Here is a 19,258-nt window from a genome sequence, read left to right on the forward strand (position 1 = left end):
CACGTTTCCTCTGTCGATTCACGTCACGGTGTGGGAGCATGCTGGTCATTCCTCGTCCCCCCCACCACGGAGGCCAGGGGGATTCCCCCTCCTCGGACCTAGCGGTGAGGGGGCCCCGGAGCAGCATGGCGGCGTCCGTGCAGCCTTAGGGGAAAGGGGGTTTGCTGTCGCTGCCCGGCGGGACGCTGACACGCCCGAGCTCTCTGCGACCCCGACGTCAGGAAGCGAGTCCTGAGAGGTGGGCAGCGCCAGTGATTGGCCGCCCACTCCCATCGGCTAGCGGCAGAGTCGCGAGTAACTCACCGGCATGAGCAACATCTACATCCAGGAACCTCCCACCAACGGGAAGGTGAGAGCCGCCTCTCGGCCGGTTCAAGTCCCCCGCCGGGGAGAACCACTCGTGGTTTTTTTTTTTTTTTTTTTCTTTTTTAATCATAAGGTTGGTCATTCTTAGCCCTGCCTCACAACAGGATTGCGCCCCTAGACTTGACCCGTGTGCACATGATGCAGTCCTCTCCAGTCCGGATTCTCCCATCTATCTACCAGCCACGGCCCTACCTCCCGGCTGACTTAGGCAGGTGCTTTTCTGGGCAAAAGTCTGAGAAGTTAAAAATTTTGACATGCCACTTACTTAACTGAGAGGTCGTTCCCCGTCCATTAAAAAAAAAAATTATCCCAAAAGACACTGTACTAGGAGCGCAGGGACTACGAAGAGGGATGGATGAGCTCTACTTGGAACCGCTCTAGGAGAGCTTATGGTTTAGTTAGGGAAAGAACAGTTTTGCGTGGCATAGGCGCCCTTTTTGAGCGAGATGTATGTTATTTATTAAAAGGTAGCAACCCGGAAAGTAGGAGAAAAACCTTAATAGGGAGACTGCTTTTGAGCTGACTTTAAAACCTGAGATAGTTGTCGGAGAAAGTGGGGAATGGGAAATGTCTCCTTATTAGAATGGGAGAATGGTTTTCTGATTGATTTGGTAGTTGAGTTATGTAAATTATTGTCCAAACTATATATAACATGAGATGGAGGAGTTTCATAGTAGAGTTTGTATCTCTCGAATTCTTGAACTCATAAAACATGATTTCACCAGAATGGAGAAAATAGTGGGATTGAAAGTATACAATTGAGTTACGATGAACCAGGTTTATATCAGATACTATTCTGTTGTATGGCTGCCATAATTTATGCAGTCTTTTATTGATTGGCACTTGGTAGTAAAGTGTTTAGTGTGTATCTGGGGAAGATAAATTATTTTATTTCTTTGTTTTTTTGAACTTTTCACCACTACCTCCTCTCATAGTGAAAATCTAGAAGAGTTCAAGTGTAGTGCAAGTGTTGGAAATGGAGGATGATACCGTGTCTAGTGGAGAACACAGATAGAGATTGCCCAGTTTCCCTGGCAGGGCCTTGGTACTTGCTACTTTTCTCTTTTTGGAATACCCTTTTGCCTACTCAGATGCCACCTTGGTAGAGTCCTTTATTAAATTTGGTTTTTCATAAAACAACAAATCTCATTCATGTTCAGCATCCCCACTTTTGTTGTCCACCTTAACCACTTTCATTTTTTCCCTACAGTATTTTTGTTTATTATTTCTCTCCCCACTTATCCCTCACATAAAATTCAAGCACTGTAGTAACAAAGGTAAGCATCCAGAACAGTGCTTGACAAAGGGTAGGAAGTGTAAAAATATGTTCTAAATTGGCACTTTATTTCTCTTAACTTCTGAGGGAGTATGTAAGCATCAGTGCATTTGAGTTGATACTATTGACTGGTAAGGTTAACTTAGTTATGTTACTCTAGAGGAAAACCTGAAATGGTCATAAAAATGTGAAGCTCTAACAAAATTATGTGTCTGAACAGAAGTTTCAGATATTTATTGAGCAGCTAGCAAATGTCAACTTTTATGCTAGGTTTTAAGGATACAATGTAAAGAAAAAGTCACATTGGTCTCATTCTCATAGAGTCATTTTGTTAAAGACAAATATGAGCAAGTAATCATAATCACTTGCGAACTCAAATACTCTCTTTTTTTTAAAAATTTTTGGGTCACACCCAGTGATGCTCAGGGGTCACTCCTGGCTTTGTGCTCAGGAATTACTCCTGGTGGTGCTTGGGGGACCATATGGGATGCTAGGGATTGAACACAGGTCGGCTGCGTGCAAGGCAAACGCCTTATCAGCTGTACTATTACTCTATCCCTCAAATACTGTCCTTAATCTAAATAGGCTGAAGGAGAATATCCGGCAGGGTCTAATTTTTCTTTCAGTAATTACCTGGCAAGTTATCCGTAGCGTCTTCATATGCCAAAAATAGTAACTATAAGTCTTATTCCCCTGACTCTGAAAGAGCCTCCAATCCTTGGGAAAGACAAGTAAGGAAAGGCTAAAAAAATCTCAGGGCTGAGTGTAATAGAGACATTACTAGTGCCCACTCGAGTAAATCAACAAACAACGGATGACAGTGATACAGTGAATTACTTGGAGATTTTTTTTTTTAGCACAAGGCTGATTGAAGACTGAAGCTTCAGAGCTCTATACCTTGGAAAGTATGTGCAGCAACAATTTTGTGTTGTGAAGTCTTTAAAGCAGGTGTAATACAAGTTTGCTCAATGAATGTTTAATGTTTGTACTATCTAGTGCTCCCTCAGGTATTGAGAGGATTGGAGATCTCCAGAGTAAATGGAACAAAAAATTCATCCTTTCAAAGATGAGTCCCGTTATCAATTTGGGAAGTAATAGAGCATCCAGAGCATCCCTTATCCCAGTGCATAAATATGCTGTGTTTTGCCATGTTATGCTTTGACTCTTGTGTCTGCTAGTAAAGTACAGAAAAATACAAGTTGAGAGAAATATGATCTTACTATAAGTAATATATTAATATATATTCCTAAGAAATACATATTTCCTAAGAAATACATATGTATTCCTAAGAAATTCTCTCTTGAATACACATTTTTCCCTTTGTCTCTCCTTTTGCATCTTTCTAAGTAAATTTTAATAGAAGCTTTCTTGCTTCATCAAAAAATATATATATAGTGATGGCTTGTATGACCAAAGAAGAAACGAACCATGTGGTTTTTTGGGATGGGGATTGGGGACTGGATTGGAGGATTGGGACATGCCCAGTTGTGCTTGAGGCTTACTCCTGACTTTGTGCTCCTGGACCATTTATGGTAGTACTTGGGGGAACCATATGTGGTGCCAAGGGGCCAAACCAGGATAGGTAAAACATCTTAAATCCTGTACTATCTCTCCAGCCTGTGTGCTTAAAAAAAAAAAAAGTAGTTTATCTATTAGTGAAAAGATTTTGAGATATCTTGGTAAGCATGGTGACCAAGCCTTGCATACATTATTTGTTGCATATGGCCAAAGAAAAATGTATAAGAATAATAATTATGACAATGATAGCTAGCACTTTTTGAACATTTACTATTTTTCAGGTATGGTTCTAAGCATGCTATCCATAATAACTCATTTTGTTCTGATAACAAATAAGGATATTGTTATTCTTGTTTTTGATAAGGAAACATGAGTCACAGAAATGCTTTATATTACAGCCACAACAACGAAGCTAATAAATTAGAGGGTTATAGTCTATTATGGGCATCTTGACTCCAGAACTTGTTGAGGAGGGAAAGTTTATTTGTTTAAGTGCGGTGGTTTCTAAACTAGTAAGTATATACATAGAGAAGTATGCAAACCACTTTTTTCCCATCTAGTAAAATATTCTGCATGTCTTATTTTTTGTTTAAATGAGATATATTTATAGCACTGTAGCACTGTCTTCCCATTGTTCATCAATTTGCTTGAGCGCGCACCAATTACGTCTCTATTGTGAGACTTGTTGCTCCAGATATATAATATATATTATATATCTTATTATATATTATATATTATTATATATCTTATATATAAGGTATAATCTATGTCTATATAAATATCACTTGTATCACTTGTCATCCCATTGTTCATCGATTTGCTCCAGCAGGCGCTAGAGACCATTCGTCTCTGTCCTGTGCTAATGTAGCCCAATGGTGTTTGCTCACTCCAGGAACACGAGAGACTCAAACTGTTCATTCAGGGTCTTGACGAAGATATATGACCATCTCATAGGTGTGCGGGCACGAGTTCTTTTGACGTCCCATGGAATTCAGCCAGTAAAAGCTTTAGTCCAGTGGTCATCTCTAAATCGCATTATGTGTCCGGCCCATCTGATTTTCGATGCCTTGGCAAATGAGACAGCGTCCCTGATTCTTGATCATCGATGGAGGTCGGAACTCCGGATTCCTTCTCTCACTTGAGTGAAATGTGATACTCTAAGCATAGCTCTTTCTATTCCTCTTTGGGATACTCGAATAGCGTTCTCATCCTGTTTTCGTAGGGCCCAGGTCACTGAGGCGTATGTTAGTGCAGGAAGAATGGTGGAGTCAAAAAGATGTGCCTGGAGCTGGAGGTTCTTTGTCCTCTTAACCACTTCTTCGACGCTCTTGAAGGCATTCCACACTGCTCTCTTCCTCCTGCTCAGTTCAGGTGCCAGGTCATTCGTCATGTTGAGTTCTTGACCTAGGTACACATAACTCCTGCATTTGGAGATGTTCGTTCCATTGAAGGCAAATGAAACATCAGGAACTAGTCCGTTTTTCATGAACATTGTCTTGGTGAGATTCAGCTGCAGTTCGACCTTTCCACACTCACAGTAGAAGTCAGCCAGTATTCGTGCCACTTGGCTGATATTTGGTGTATGAGAATGATGTCATCAGCGAAGCGGAGGTGGTGTAGTTGCCAACCGTCTATCTTCACTCCCATTCCTTCCTATTCCAGTCATTGCATGATGTTCTCGAGGGTGTCACTGAAGAGTTTCAGTGAAATGTTATCACCCTGCCGAACCCCTCTCTTTACGTCGATGATCACTTCCTTATAGAATGGTGAGATCCTGGTGGTGAATCTGTAATACAGCTCACAGAAGATTCTGATGTCCTGAGTTTGATTACCCTGTTTGGCTAGGGCTTCGTTGACTGCTTCAGTCTCAACAGAATCAAAGGCCTTTAAATCAGTGAACGTTAGACAGAGCAGCATCTTGAACTCTCGCAAAACCTCAGTGAGCTTGGTTACCATGTGGATATGGTCGGTCATGGTGAATCCTTTCCAGAACCCAGCTTGCTCGCATGGTTGTCCTTCATCTAGTGTTCTGCCTATTCTATTCAGGATGACTCGAGTGAATAACTTGTAGACAACGGACAACAGGCAGATTGGGTGATAGTTGCCAATGTCGTGGATGTCTCTCTTCTTGTACAACAGGACGGTCCTGCTGGTTTTCCATTAGGATGGAACCGTACATTCAGACAGGTAGCGTGTGAAGAGCTGAGCCAGTATATTGATGAGTAATGGCGGCAAATTCTTCAGGTGTTTGGGTCTGACCTTGTCTGGACCAGGTGCTGTACATTTCTTTACCGATGAAATGGTGTGTCAGGTTTCGGAAGAGAAAATATAGGGAACGATTTTCATCCTGCAGAATTTGGCATGTGGGCAGGTGGTTGTGACTATTAAAGAGATCTGAGTAGAAGTCGTGGATAACCTTTTCCATTGCCCTTCTGGAAGATGTGATAGATCCATCAGGAGGGCAGTCATCTTGTTGGTGAAGGACAGGCAGAAGTTGTGAATACTTTTCCCGGCTTCTGCCGAATCAGCCAACACTGCTGCTCTTCTCTCTTTGAGGTCTTTTATCCCTTCTCTGCACAGCTTTCTGAGCTCGGACATTAGCTTGTTATTGCCTGAGGCTTGCGCCAGACCACGTTGGAGAATGAGCTCCAGAATTTCTGAAGACAGGTGACTTTTTGTGGCTTTCTCTCTCTCTGCATTCCTCGCATAATCATGGAGATGCTGAGCCAGTCCATCATATTCCACATCGATGTTGTCAACAACGGCATCTTCCCATATTGCCGAAATAGTGCCAGAGAGCTACCAGTTGGAGGTCTCATTCTGGGAGTTCTCCTTTTAAGCTTTGGAGCCCCTTCTCCTCATTCCGTGAAGTAGAATTTCACATGAAGGAGGCGGTGATCTGATCCTCTTTGGAATTTTGGGACAACAGCGACAACCACCACCACGCTCCAGGCTGCTTTCCGGATGCTTGGGCCAAGCCTCACACATGAGTGAATTCCCATAGAACCCCATAGAACCAGGTAATGTGGAACTTTGTGACCTTGGACTGTAGGCTCAATGGGACCCGGGAACAGAGATCCTCTGCCTGCTTCCCCCAATCTCTGGTGACCCAGGGGTCACACCCATAAGACACACCCTGCCGGTCCCAGATAAATTCCTCATCGGCCAACCTCCACTACCCAACCAACGCCACGTGCCAGGCCACTTTCTGGACGTCATAAACACTTCCTACCCATTTTCCATAATTGCCACACCATATTTAATGGGGTTCAAATATGGTGCAACCCATAGGAACACCTGTAATGGCAACTAAAGACTGCCCTAAAAGTCTCCATCCCTCTCAGAGAGCCCGGCAAGCTACCGAGCATATCCGCCCTCACGGCAGAGCCTGGCAAGCTACCGTGGTGTGTTCCACATGCCAAAAACAGTAATAACAGTGGGCTTCATTCCCCTGACCCTGAAAGCGCCCCCCAATACGGCAGCATTAAGGAGGACAAGCAAGGAGAGGCTGATAAAATCTCAGGGCCGAACAAGGCTGCCAAAACAAAGAAGGACTAAAATGACTGTTTGCAATTTGAATGCATCAATAAATATATAATATATATAAAATATACAAATATATATGGTTGTTATATATTTGTTGTATATGCTGTTCTTGGGGAGATTCTTAATTACTCTTTCAATTTCTTTGCTTGTGAATGCCCTGTTCTGGTTTTCTCTTTTCCCCTCACTCAGTTCAGGGATATAACATGATTCTAAGAACCTTCTATTTCTTCTGGGTTCTTCAGCTTAACTGCTATAAGTGTTTCAAAGGTATGGCCAAAGAAATATATTAAATTTATGAGGCTTCTGTTGTAATTTCACCCCTTTTGTTTCTGATCCAGTTTATTCTGGTATTTTTTTTTCCTTTTGAGTCTAGACAAAGATTTATTTATTCTTTTGAAGAATCAGCTTCTGGTTTCATTGACTTTTTGTGTTACTTCCTTGATTTTTATAATTGATTTCTATTTTAATTTTTATTATTTCTTTTATGCCAAATTTGGGATTTATTTGTTGTTCTTTCACCAGGATTTAAGATGTGTGTATAGGCTGTTACTTTGTTCTTTCTTACCATAGGCCTGTGTTGCTCCGAGTTTCTCTCTGTGTACAGCTTTTGACGTGTCTCATAGGTTCTGAGTTTGTTTCTTTATTTTCATTGTAATGATCACTTAATATAAATTATATACTAACATATATTCCTTAGAAACTTCTTAGGAATGTTTCAAGGGAATGTTTCAAAATCTTCCCTGATTTTCTTTTTGACCCAGTTGTTATTTAACAGTGTTTTATTTAGTTTTCTGGTGTTGGAGTTTCTCCATATCTTTTTAATGGTTATTCCTGCTTTCATAGTGTTATGATCTCAGCAGGTGCTTGGTATGATTTCTGAATTTGTAAATTTATGTGCTTGATTTATGCTTTTGTGTGTGATATGTCCTGGAGAATTTCCTTGAGCACTAGAGAAGAAGGTGCATTCAGTTTTTTGAGGATTGTGTGCCCTGTATATGCCCATTAATCCCAGCTCTGCTGACTCCATTTAGGTCTCTTGTATCTTTCCTGGTATTCTTCTGGTTGATTTGTCTGTTGACTATTGGCAGAAATAGAGTGTTGAGTTCTCCCACTACTATTGTGGATTTTTTTTTTTAAGGTCTATGAGCAGAAGCTTTATAAACTTTGCTCATTTGGAGTCCATGTATTGATGAGAGTGATTCTTTATGTGTTATTCCTTTAACCAATAAGTAGTGTACACCCCAACCTCTTATTACTTTCTTTAGATTGCTTTTTGGTCTCATATAAATATGGTTGTTCCAGCTTCTCTTGTCTGCCGTTGGCTTGTGTGATTGTTTTCCATACCTTCACTCTGCACCTGTATTTACTCTGTGAATTTCGGTTATTTTCTGTTAGCAGCAAATAATGGATTTTGTTTCCGATCCATCTAGCTACTTTTTGCTTTTTGATAGGAAAATTTAGTCTATTGACATTCAGAGAGATTATTCATACAACAGGCTACATTGCCATTTTTCTGTGTGGGGTTTAGTTTTTTTTTTCCCCTTTGCAAGGTGCCATTTCCTTTTTATAGGCTGCCTTTCAGTAGTTTTTGCAGGGTTGGTTTAGTTATAGCAAATGTTGTGGGCTCTTGTTGGAGAATGTCCCTCAAATCTAAATGACAGCTTTGCAGAATAATAGACTCTTGGTTGAAAGTTTTTCTCATTCAGTACTTTGAATATGTCATTCCACTTTGCTTATGTGGTATTATATGAGAGATCTGTTGTAGTTCTGTGTTATTTCCCTTGTATTTGACGTTTTTGTTTTTGATGCTTTAGGTAGTTTGTGTCTCTGTTTGGTTTTCTCCATTTTTATTAGAGTATGCTTTGATGTTATTTTGTTTGAATCTATTTTGGTGCTCTTTGGGCCTCTTAAATCTGTGTAAAAATCTCCTTATAAGAGTGAAGAAGTTTTTGAGGTATTCTCTTTCACCAAGAGAATATTTTGGTGAAATATTCTTCCCTTGCCCTCGAGTCTCTTGCCCGAAAGCCTGACTGTCTTCCCTGCGAACCCTCAAAGGGGATGGGCTCCAGCTTCCCTCCCTGCCCCGAGCAGAGCTCCCATCAGCCAAAGACCACCAGAACCTAGCCACAGCCATGTTCAAGGCCCCTCTCCACACGTTTGGACAAGCCTCATGCATGAGGGTACCGGCAGAAGAACCCAGGTGTGTGTAATCCCGTCACTGGCCAACATCCAAAGACTTAAAAGCAAGCTCCCAGAATCGTGCCGAGCCATATTTTACAACCTTTTTCTCCCTCTGGGAGAAACTAGCAAGCTACTGGGAGTTTCCTGCCCACATGGGAGAGCCTTGCAAGCTTCCCATGGTGTATCCATATGCCAAAGCCAGTAACAAGCTGGATCTCATTTCCCTAACCCCAAAAGAGCTTCCAATGCAGCATCATTGGGAAGGCCGAGTAGAGAGAGGCTTCTAAAATCTCAGGGCTAGGACGAATGGAGAGGTTACTGAGATCGCTCGAGAAATTCGACCATCAACGGGATTTCGTGATTCGTGATTGTGATTTCTCTTTTTCCTCTTGATCTGATGCTCCTGTAATTTGGAGATTATTCCCTTTGCTGTTATCCATTAAATATCTTTCATTCTTTTCAATATTTTTTTTTAACTTCTCTTTGACCACTTCATTATTGTTCTTGACTTGTCACTTATCTTCAAGTTTGCTGATATGGCTCTTTGCATTCAGAATTCTGTTACTGTAGCTTGTTATTGTGTTCTTGAGCTCCAGCAATTGCATTTTAAAGGATTCTTTCATACTCTGAATCTGTTCTTTGAGTTGATTGAATTTCTTTTCCAATGATTGTTTAATTTCCTCTGCCATTGCATAGAGTATTGATTTGAGGTCCTCCTCAACCACTTTTCAGAATTTTGATGAAAGTTGAGGATTTGCCTGGACTTCTGTCTCTGTCTACCAGTGTACCTGAATTCCTTTGTTTCCCTTTAGTTTTTGTCAGTGCTGACAGTGGAGTTTTTGATTCCTGGTTATCTGAGTAGTGTCCTGATTCATTGGCTTACTGGTTACTGCTTATGCCTCTGTTACTCTATTTCCATTGCCCATAAAATGTAATTTAAGAAGTGTAGGCATGCCTAGGGGCTTGAATCCCGGGGTCTATGAGTTCTCAGGGGCCCGAAGGTGCCAGGCAAAAAAGGGATTGGGGCACAGGTGCACCACAACCAGCAGACTCATCACTTCAGCCTTCTCCAACCAACCAGTACCTTTTTGGGAGCTTCAACCATGATCTCTCAAATATGTCAGCATTACTACTTAGAATACGCCATGGGTAGCTTGCCATGCTCTGCCTGTGTGGGCAGGATACTCTCAGTAGCTTGTCGGGCTCTCTGAAAGGTATGTATATACTGTCATCCCGTTGATCAACAATTTGCTCGAGGGGGCCAAGTAACGTCTCCATTCATCGTAGCCCTGAGATTTTAGCAGCCTCTCTTTACTTGTCCTTCCCGCCTTAGAGGCTCTTCAGGGTCAGGGGAATGAGACCCATCATTGTTACTGTATTTGGCATATGAATATGCCATGGGAACTTGCCAGGCTCTCCCATGCGGGCAGTAAACTCTCAGTGGCTTGCCAGGTTCTCCAAGAGAGAGAACTAGGCTATCAGATGTCGTGTGGCCACATTGTGGCCATGCGCTTCCAGGAGCTTGGTTTTATAGTCTTTGGATGTTGGCTGTTATATATCCAGGTATATGTCTTCCAAGCCTATATATCCCTTCCCATTCCCAAATTTTTCTTCTTTGCTAATAGAAGTAATAAAGTAGTTTAAGACATTGCCTTTTTGGGTATATGGTATTTTCAAGATTGTGTTATACATTAAGCTTTATGAGAAATCAGATGTTGTATATTGTTGTTCTAGGTACAGGGTGAGGTGGAAGAAGTTAGACTCAGTTTGAAAACTAAACATATACTTCCTTGCAGAGTCTAATTGGGTTGGTTTATCATATACAAGGCATATCTTTTGGGTAATGTTTCATGCCAATCCACATCAGATGATATTATTCCTTGTATAATTAAATTATTCTTTGTGTTATTTCCTGTGTGATCAGACCGCAATGTGATTGCCTGTAACTTAGCCTTATTGCTCTATTCAGATTGGTTGTGACCATATTACCTAAGCATGTGGCAAGGACCTAAAGCAGACAGACTGGTTTTTCTGTATTGTATGAATTATATAGAGAAATTTCTGGTATAGAGAAAAGATGGGTTATAGCCTCAAGTTTGCTGTGATTCTTTGGATAAAGTTACTTTATCTGGGTCTCTTGATTCATTAGTAAAATGGGAGCAATGATAACTCTCTTTTATGTGAAGATTCAGTGAGATAAGATGTGTTAAGTATCTGGCATAGAAACTGATATTGAGGCTGGAGTGATAGTATAATGGGTAGGGCAATTTACCTTGCTTACAGTCAACCCAGAGTTGATCCCAAACTTCCTTTGGGTCCCCGGAGCACCGTCAGGAGTAATTCCTGAGCACTGAGGCAGGAATAATCAACCTCTCAGCGTCCCTGGGCGTGGCCCCAAGTCAAAAATAAGAGACTGGAAGACATTCAACAGATGTTCCTTCCGTTTGTAATAGCAATTTAATGGAGTATGTGTTTGCTTTTACTAGTTCTTTAACATTGCTTTAAAACATTGAATAGCTTCATTTTAATTCCTTCCCACCACCCCTTCCCTTCCCTTCATTGTTGAGGTTCACACATTCACCTGGCTGCTGTTGTTGTGTGGCTTAGATGTGGTGCTTGTCGAGTTCACTGACCAGGTTAGAGTCCTGCACACACAGCTCTAGTGCTTACTGAGGTTTGCACTCATTTAGTTGTGGAGCTTGCACATGTGCTTTTAGGGGGGTGCACTCTTTAGTTGAGGTATGCACAATCCAGTCGTTGTGCTTATCTGGGAAATTGCACCCCTGGCTGTCAAGTGGCCAGAAATTGCTTGTACCAGCGATCACAAACAGCAGAGCTACCAGGATTCTGCTCAGCTTATGGTAATTTGAACTCTTGACCATACACTTACAATGTTGGCCTTCTAAGCCACTGAGCTGTTGTTCCTCTCAGTTATTTTATATTGCTTCAGGGATTGAGGGAGGAATTTTAAAAGCTATTATAGAACAGATATTGTTTCACCCATTAATTTTTATGACCATTGGAAAGTAGTTATAAGTATTTAATAGCTATGGTTATGATCAGTTAAAGCCCCCAAAGATACAATAAATTCATCAGTGTTAGGAGTGTGTATGATATCTTTTGATGACAGCCAGGTGTGTGTGTGTGTGTGTGTGTGTGTGTGTGTATGTGTTTGTTTGTGTTTGTGTGTGTGTGTGCACTGCAACTGAAGTCTGGCCCTAGGCGAGCACCACAGCCAGATATGTGCAACCTCTGGTCATCAGACAACAGTAGCAGATGGAAGGGAAGGGGGACTTATTGAAATAAAAAGAACGTAAATTTGTTTCAATTCAGTTTCCCACTATATTTCTTCCAATGTAATTGGTACAGCAAGTTAAGAAATAAAAGAATAGGGTCAGAGCAATCATCCAGTGCATAGGCTGCTTGCCTTGCACGTGACTGACCAGGTTAATCCCCAGTACCATATATGGTTCCCCAAATCTTCCCAGAAGAATCCCTAGGTGCAGAGCCAGAAGTTATCCCTGAGCACTGCCAGGTGTGACCCCGTCCCCCAAACTCAAAAAACAAACAAGAAATAAACGAACAATATCACATTCATCTGTTGTTCTGGGCACTTTTGGGCTGTAATGCTGATTGGAAGGTTTCTGTAACTTGCTCACACACCTGCACACATACACCTGGGTTGCACTCGTGGCTGTGCTGCTCACATGTTTCTCACCAGGGGTTGCACTTTAGTGACTTGCAATATTCTCACATTCATAGCTGTGGTGTGGCTGGAAATTGCCATCAGTGCCAGCGATCTCAGACTGCAGAGCTGCCAGAATCCTGCTCAGCCATGCAGGCATTAATTCAGTGCTTTACACTGTAAGGCAGCTACTGTAGCTGCTGAATCTCCTCCCCTCCACATATTTTTATTTTTTTCAATGAAAAAATTTTCTATTATGAAAGGGCATGTTTTCCTTCAGTTCTAAGTTATTTCTGAAAGTGGTACTTGAAATAAAAATGTGTTGTGACCTGTAGTGAATATTTGAAAAGGTTTTGTATAACAACAGAAGCAAAGCAGCATTTCTAATCTATAGACTCATTAGTGAATGCTTCCAGTTTAGCAGCCTTTCAGTTGATTATTAAGCCAAGAGATGATTTAAGATGATGGTGTAATATTCTTTTCACCAGGTTTTATTGAAGACTACAGCTGGAGATATTGACATAGAATTGTGGTCCAAAGAAGCTCCTAAAGCTAGCAGAAATTTCATTCAGCTATGTATGGAAGGTAAATCATAATTTTTGATTTTTATTCTATAGAAGAAATTCTGTTAATTCAAAAGTAAACTGCAATGTATTTTTTTTCAGAACATTAAAGTTGTGTTAAAAGTGATGATGAGTAATAGGTGTTAATATGAGTATATCAGTGTTGAGCTATATGCCAAGAATTGGAGAAGATACAACTCTTGTCCTTGTGTAGTCAAGGCATGTATTGCTGACCCCTGAGCTGTGCCCAAGTCCTGACCTTTGCCAATTTCTATCTCTTTTCTTTCTTCCTCTAAGTGTGGGATTTTGCTAAGATTGCTTCTGTTTCTTTATTCTTCAGTTGTTACTCCCAGCCAAATGATTTTCACATTTATATTTCTTCTCCCTTTAGCTGCAATCTACACATCTGCCTTCCTCTCAAGTCTTCCACTATAAGCTATGACTAAAGCAGTAAACAAAAATTTATCAGTGTCTTCCCTGGTTGTCTTCACTTTTACTACATGGTTATAATTAATCTCTTTTAATTTTAATTTTAGTTTTTTTTAGTCATTGTGAAATACAGAGCTACAAAACTGATCATGGTCGAATTTCAGTCCTACAGTGTTCCAATACCCACCCCTCCACCTCTACCAGTGTCCCTACTTTCCCCGTGGCTACCCTCCTACAGCTTGTCACTATGGCAGGCACTTTACTTCTCTCTCTCTCTCTGTCTCTTTCTGTCTCTCTGTCTTTCTGTCTCTCTCTCTCTCTCTCCCCACCCCCCTCCATTTGGGGCATTATGGTTTGCAATACAGGTACTGAGAGGTTATCCGTATTTCTTACTTTACCTGGTTTCAGCACATAGTTCTTATCCAGAGTGATGATTTCTATCTATCTTTGTGATGGTAGTCCCTTCTTTATCCCAACTGCCTTCTCTCCGAGCATTTGAGGTATGCGTCCAACCATGGATCAGTCCTCTTGGCCCTTGTTTCAACTGTCTTTGGTTATTGGTCTCATATTAAGTTGTGTGTGTGTGTGAGTGTGTGTGTGTTTTATATCCCACAAATGAGTCCAATCAGTCTATGTCTATTCTTTTCCTTCTGACTTATTTAACTCCCCATGGTATTCCATGTCCATCCATTTATAAGCAGATTTCATAACTTCATTTTTCTTACGAGCTGCATAGTATTCCATTGTGTAGATGTACCATGGTTTCTTTAACCAGTAATTTGTTCTTGGGTTGTTTTCAGATTCTGGCTATTGTGAACAGTGCTGCAATGAACATAGAAGTGCAGATATGTTCATTTCTGCCCTGCGTTTTGGACCCTTGGGGTATATTCCCAGAAGTGGTAGTGCTGGGTTGTATGGAAGCTTAATTTCTAGCTTTTTGAGGAATGCACATATTGTTTTCCTAAAAGGCTGAACCAATCAGTATTCCCACCAACAATGAAGAGTCCCTTTCTCTCTGCATCCATGCCAGCATTGGTGGTTCTTGTTCTTTTGGATGTGTGCCTGTCTTTGTGGTCTGAGATGATATCTCATTGTTTTGATTTGTGTCTCCCTGATGATTAGTGATGTAGAGCATTTTTTCATGTGTCCTTCGGCCATTTGTATTTCTTCTTTGAGAAAGTTTCTGCTCATTTCTTCTTCCCATTTTTGATGGGGTTGGATTTTTTTTTTTTCTGTAAAGTTCCACCAGTGCGTTGTGTATCTTGGATATTAACCCCATATCAGTTGGGCATTGGGTAAATAATTTTTACCGATCCGTGGGCTGCTTTTATATCTTGGTCACTGTTTCTTTTGGTGTGTAGAAGCTTTTTAGTTTAGTATAGTCCCTTTGTTTTTATATTTACTTCCACTTGTTTGGTCAGTGGTATTTCATCTTTGTTAATGTCTTTAGCTTCAATGTCATGGAGGGTTCTGTCCACATCTTCCCCTTTGTATCTTATGGATTCAGGTCTTATTTTGAGGTCTTTATCCATTTTGATCTGATTTTTATCCTTGGTTCTAAGTTAGAAAGAGGTCTGAGTCATTTTTTTGCATGTAGCTGCCCAGTTTTCTCAGCATACTTGTTGAAGAGGCTTTCCTTACTCCACATCATAGTTCTTACGTATTTGAACTTGCTCTCATCTTTAATCTCTTTACCTGCTTTCTTTTTTCTTTTTTCTCGTTATTAAATTCCACTTGTTCTCGTAGTTGAAACTTCAGGCAGCTTCACTTTCTACCCTTGCAACTTCCTCATTGTACTAAATAACTGCATGGTTTCAGATGGCCATTACTTTATTTTTTTTGTTACACCTGCTGGTGTTCAGGGCTTACTACTGACTCAGTGCTCAGGGATTACTCTTGGTGGTGCTCAGGGGACCATATGGGAAGCCAGGGATTGAACCTGGGTCAGCTATGTGCAAGACAGATGTCCTACCCACTACACTGTCACGCCAACCCCAGTTGGCCATTACTTTTAATTTCGTAGTAGTTTCTTCCCAGTTTCACTTTCACGTCTACTTAGGTCTTCTTCAGTGCCTCAGTCTCATTGTTTTCTTACACTCCTTCTTTGAGTACATGTTCTTTCCTCATCAGGTTCATTCATTTTTAATGTCTGTCTAAAATTCTGCTTTTTAACAATCTTTCATCTAACATTCAGTGCTGTTATTATTGTCTTCAGTATTGTATATTTTGACCTAAGTCATTATTTTTAATTTTTTAACAAATTTTACAAAATTGCACATTCATTTGAGTTCATTCTTCAGAATGTTCTTTCATGAAACATTGCAAACATTTTTTTAAACTTATTGTTTATTATTTATTATTAAATTCACGATCACGAAATCCCATTAATCACTGATTTCTCAAGCAGGCTCAGTAACCTCTCATTCGTTCTTTCCCTGAGATCTTAGAAGTCTCTCTTGACTTGGCCCTCTCAAGGATGTCGCAGTGGAGGCTCTTTCAGGGTCAGGGGAATGAGATCCAGCTTGTTACTGGATTTAGCATATGAATATACCATGGCAAGCTTGCAAGGCTGTCCCATGTGGGCAGGAAACTCTCAGAAGCTTGCCAGTTTCTCCCAGAGGGAGAAGTAGGCTGCAAGATATCTTCTGGGAGCTCGCTTTTAAGTCTCTGGATGTTGGCCGTTGATGGGATTACACACACCTGGGTTCCTCTGCCGGTACCTTCATGCATGAGGCCCGTCCGAATGTGTGGAGAGGGGCCTCGAGCATGGCTGTAGCTAGGTTCCGGTGGTCTTCAGCCTCTGGGAGCTCTGCTCGGGGTGGGGAGGGAAGCTGGAGCCCATCCCCTCCGAGGGGCCCCGGAGAAGACAGCCAGGCGTGTGGGCAAGATAATAATTATAATTATAATTTAATTATTAAATTATATTTTAAAATTCTGTATTAAAACATTGCATATTTATTCAATAATCTCCACTTTCATTTATCTCCAGTGGGCAAGTCTTTGTCCTTCAATCAGAATATCAGAAAATAGTGCTTTTGGTCAGATACAAGATGTGAAAGAGAATCAAAATAACCAATTATAGGAATAGCAAGAGCTCTCCAAATAGATAATCAAATAAAAGAGTAATCCCAGCAGAAGATTTAAGAAATAAAGTTACCCTACCCCCTATCAAATAAATAAAACTGCCAAAAAAGACATCTGTAAAGACTATTATTAATAATTGTTATGGCAGGCAGGAAGGAAATTGAATCAGACAGGTAGTTCAGTCAGAGAAGCCTCAAGTGACTGTCAACAGTACCAAGAAACACTAGTAGACATGGAAAAGTCAGAGTTGTTTCTGGAAAGAAGTTTTGATTCAAAAGCTTAAATTTTATAGGAGAGAGATGAAAGTACAAAAACATTGAAAGAATGAATGGTAAATTATAATCCATGACCAGGTGAATGGGAGAAATGGAAAACATCTGGATGTATTTTGACAGTGAAAAAGAAATACTTCTCTAGAGCTAGATGATGAAACTTAATTGCTACAACAAATTGTTTCCTGTTTGTAAGAATATAGGAGAAAGAACAAAGTGTAGGAAAATAGTAAGAGCAGTTTTCTTAATTCAACAGGTAAGAGATAAAATTAGTATTGCAAAGTTTAACAAGAAGTCTAAGAGGATTACTAAATGAACATAATGAATGATAATTCTAAGTAAAATTCTTCTAAATGAATAAAATCAATTAAAACGCTAGTACATGGAGGCTCCAAGCTTGATTTTTAGCTTTGAAAGTATAATGGTAAGATTTCTCTTTATCTCTGTCTCTTTTTCCTCTTCACCTATTCCTCCTCTTCTTTCCTTCTTCTTTCCTTCACAGCCGTTTTACCTTTACTCTTGTCATTTCCAGGTTTGATGTTTTGAAGAAAACAGATCTGATCCTATCTTGGGGAATGTTTTATATTCAAATTCAAATGCAAATATTTAGAATTCAAATGAAGATAGTATTTTCTGACCTCATATTTGTTGTTAATTTGATAATTTAGGGGTTATATTATCATATTTGATTATCAGAGCAGTACTGCTAATTTATATTTAGTTTTTTCATGAGAAAATAAAATTAAAGATTGCACAGCTAAGAAGAAGCAAGGTGAAATTCTTATCTGATTCATACAGTTTTAGTCTCTATGAAAACAGGAGAGTTTCTTTTAGACCTCGTGGTATTTATTATTCCTATTCATGAATAAGGAGATTTTGTGTTTACTGGGGAGCTCTTGTAAATATAGCGTAAAAGTTCTTTACTGAAAGAAGATATTGGGGGAAAACCAGATGGTCATCCTTTTCTTGCAATCCTTTCTATGTACTGCATATAGTTGTTAGATTGCAGGTTGTATTTTTAAAACAAGACTTTTATATCATTATACTTTATAGATATAAAAATATTTATCAGTGTCTACATTGTAATCATTACTGTATGACTTGTGCATCCATATGCTTGGTCTCCAACAGGCACTTGATAAATATTAGCCATTGAATGAGGTAGATTGTGTTCACTTGCAAGTAATGGAAGACAAAATGAGTTAAATAATAAAGAAATCAGTCTGTATACTAAAAAAATCTGATATTAAGCAGCTCTATAGTTTAGTGAAGTCTTTAGAGGGCTGTGTTCTTTCCATCTTTCTGCTTCGCAGTTTTTGACTTGCAACTTAATTATTACATTCAATAATTGACTCTACCTCACCTTATTGTATAACTGTTTGCTACTTTGTTTTTAAAACAAGTAATAACCTTGGTTTATTCATTACTTAGCTCTATGGTTTAGGCATGTTTTTTAGTTTTAGTTTTTGCTTCCCCCATCACTTCTGTCCGTTGTGATGACTGGGGATCGCATACAAATTTCATTATGGTTCTTGCACATTTGCTTGTGGTTTAGGGGCCATATCTTTTAGTTGCAGAGCTTGCACATGCCTGGCTGTAGTGCTGCTAGAAAACACTTGTGGCACTGACAGTCATGAACAGCAAATACAGTGCTTGGGATGTGCAGGCTGCCTCAGGACCGGACTTACAGCCTCACTCTTGTAGGGCACATGCTGTTGCCACTGAGCTATCCCTCAGTCCCTTAGCAAATTTTGTTTGTATGTTTTCTATATCCAGAAAAATACCCTTGGTTTCATTGGTATTTTATTTTTTAATTTATATTTAGGGAGCATAAAATGTTTTTTTGTAAATGATTTCAGTTTACAAAAATTGTTATTGGTATATTTTTATACATAAAATATTCCAACCTCCCGTCATTCAGCCAAGTGTCCACTTCTCTTCACTGTTGTCTTAGGGCCCCCTCCGGAAGCCTTCTGTTGCCTTTGGGTATTAGTTGTTCCCGCTCTGTGTTTCTTTATTCCACATATGGAGATTATTCTGTGTCTGTCCCTCTGTGTCTAACTTCACTCAGCATGATACTCTCCAGACCATCCATGTTGTAGCATATTGCATGGTTTTGTCTTTTCTTATAGTCCAGGAATTTTTCATTGTGTCTGTATTGCATAGTTTTTTTGTTTTTTTTTTAATCCAGTAATCTGTTCTTGGATACTTTCTTGGATTGTTTTAGGTTTTAGATATTGTGAATAATGCTGCATTCAGCATAAATGTGCAGGTAGTTTTTGGTTCCTTGGGGTAAATGCCAAGAAGTGAAACCTTTGGATCATATGGAAACTGAATT

At 40.0% G+C, this 19,258-nt stretch overlaps 1 protein-coding gene across 1 annotated transcript in view; it reads left to right on the plus strand.

Moving 5' to 3' along the window:
• Positions 1 to 44: 44 nt before the first annotated feature.
• The window catches only part of CWC27 (CWC27 spliceosome associated cyclophilin), a 235,417-nt gene continuing 216,203 nt past the window's right edge, over positions 45 to 19,258 (plus strand). Inside the window, exons 1-2 of the mRNA XM_055144032.1 lie at positions 45 to 349; positions 13,061 to 13,157. Coding sequence (XP_055000007.1) covers positions 308 to 349; positions 13,061 to 13,157 — 139 coding nt within the window. The 5' untranslated portion in view covers positions 45 to 307. The remainder of the gene's footprint in view (positions 350 to 13,060; positions 13,158 to 19,258) is intronic.

Source organism: Sorex araneus, chromosome 1 (genome assembly GCF_027595985.1).
Source record: "Sorex araneus isolate mSorAra2 chromosome 1, mSorAra2.pri, whole genome shotgun sequence".
NCBI classification, from domain to species: Eukaryota; Metazoa; Chordata; class Mammalia; order Eulipotyphla; family Soricidae; genus Sorex; species Sorex araneus.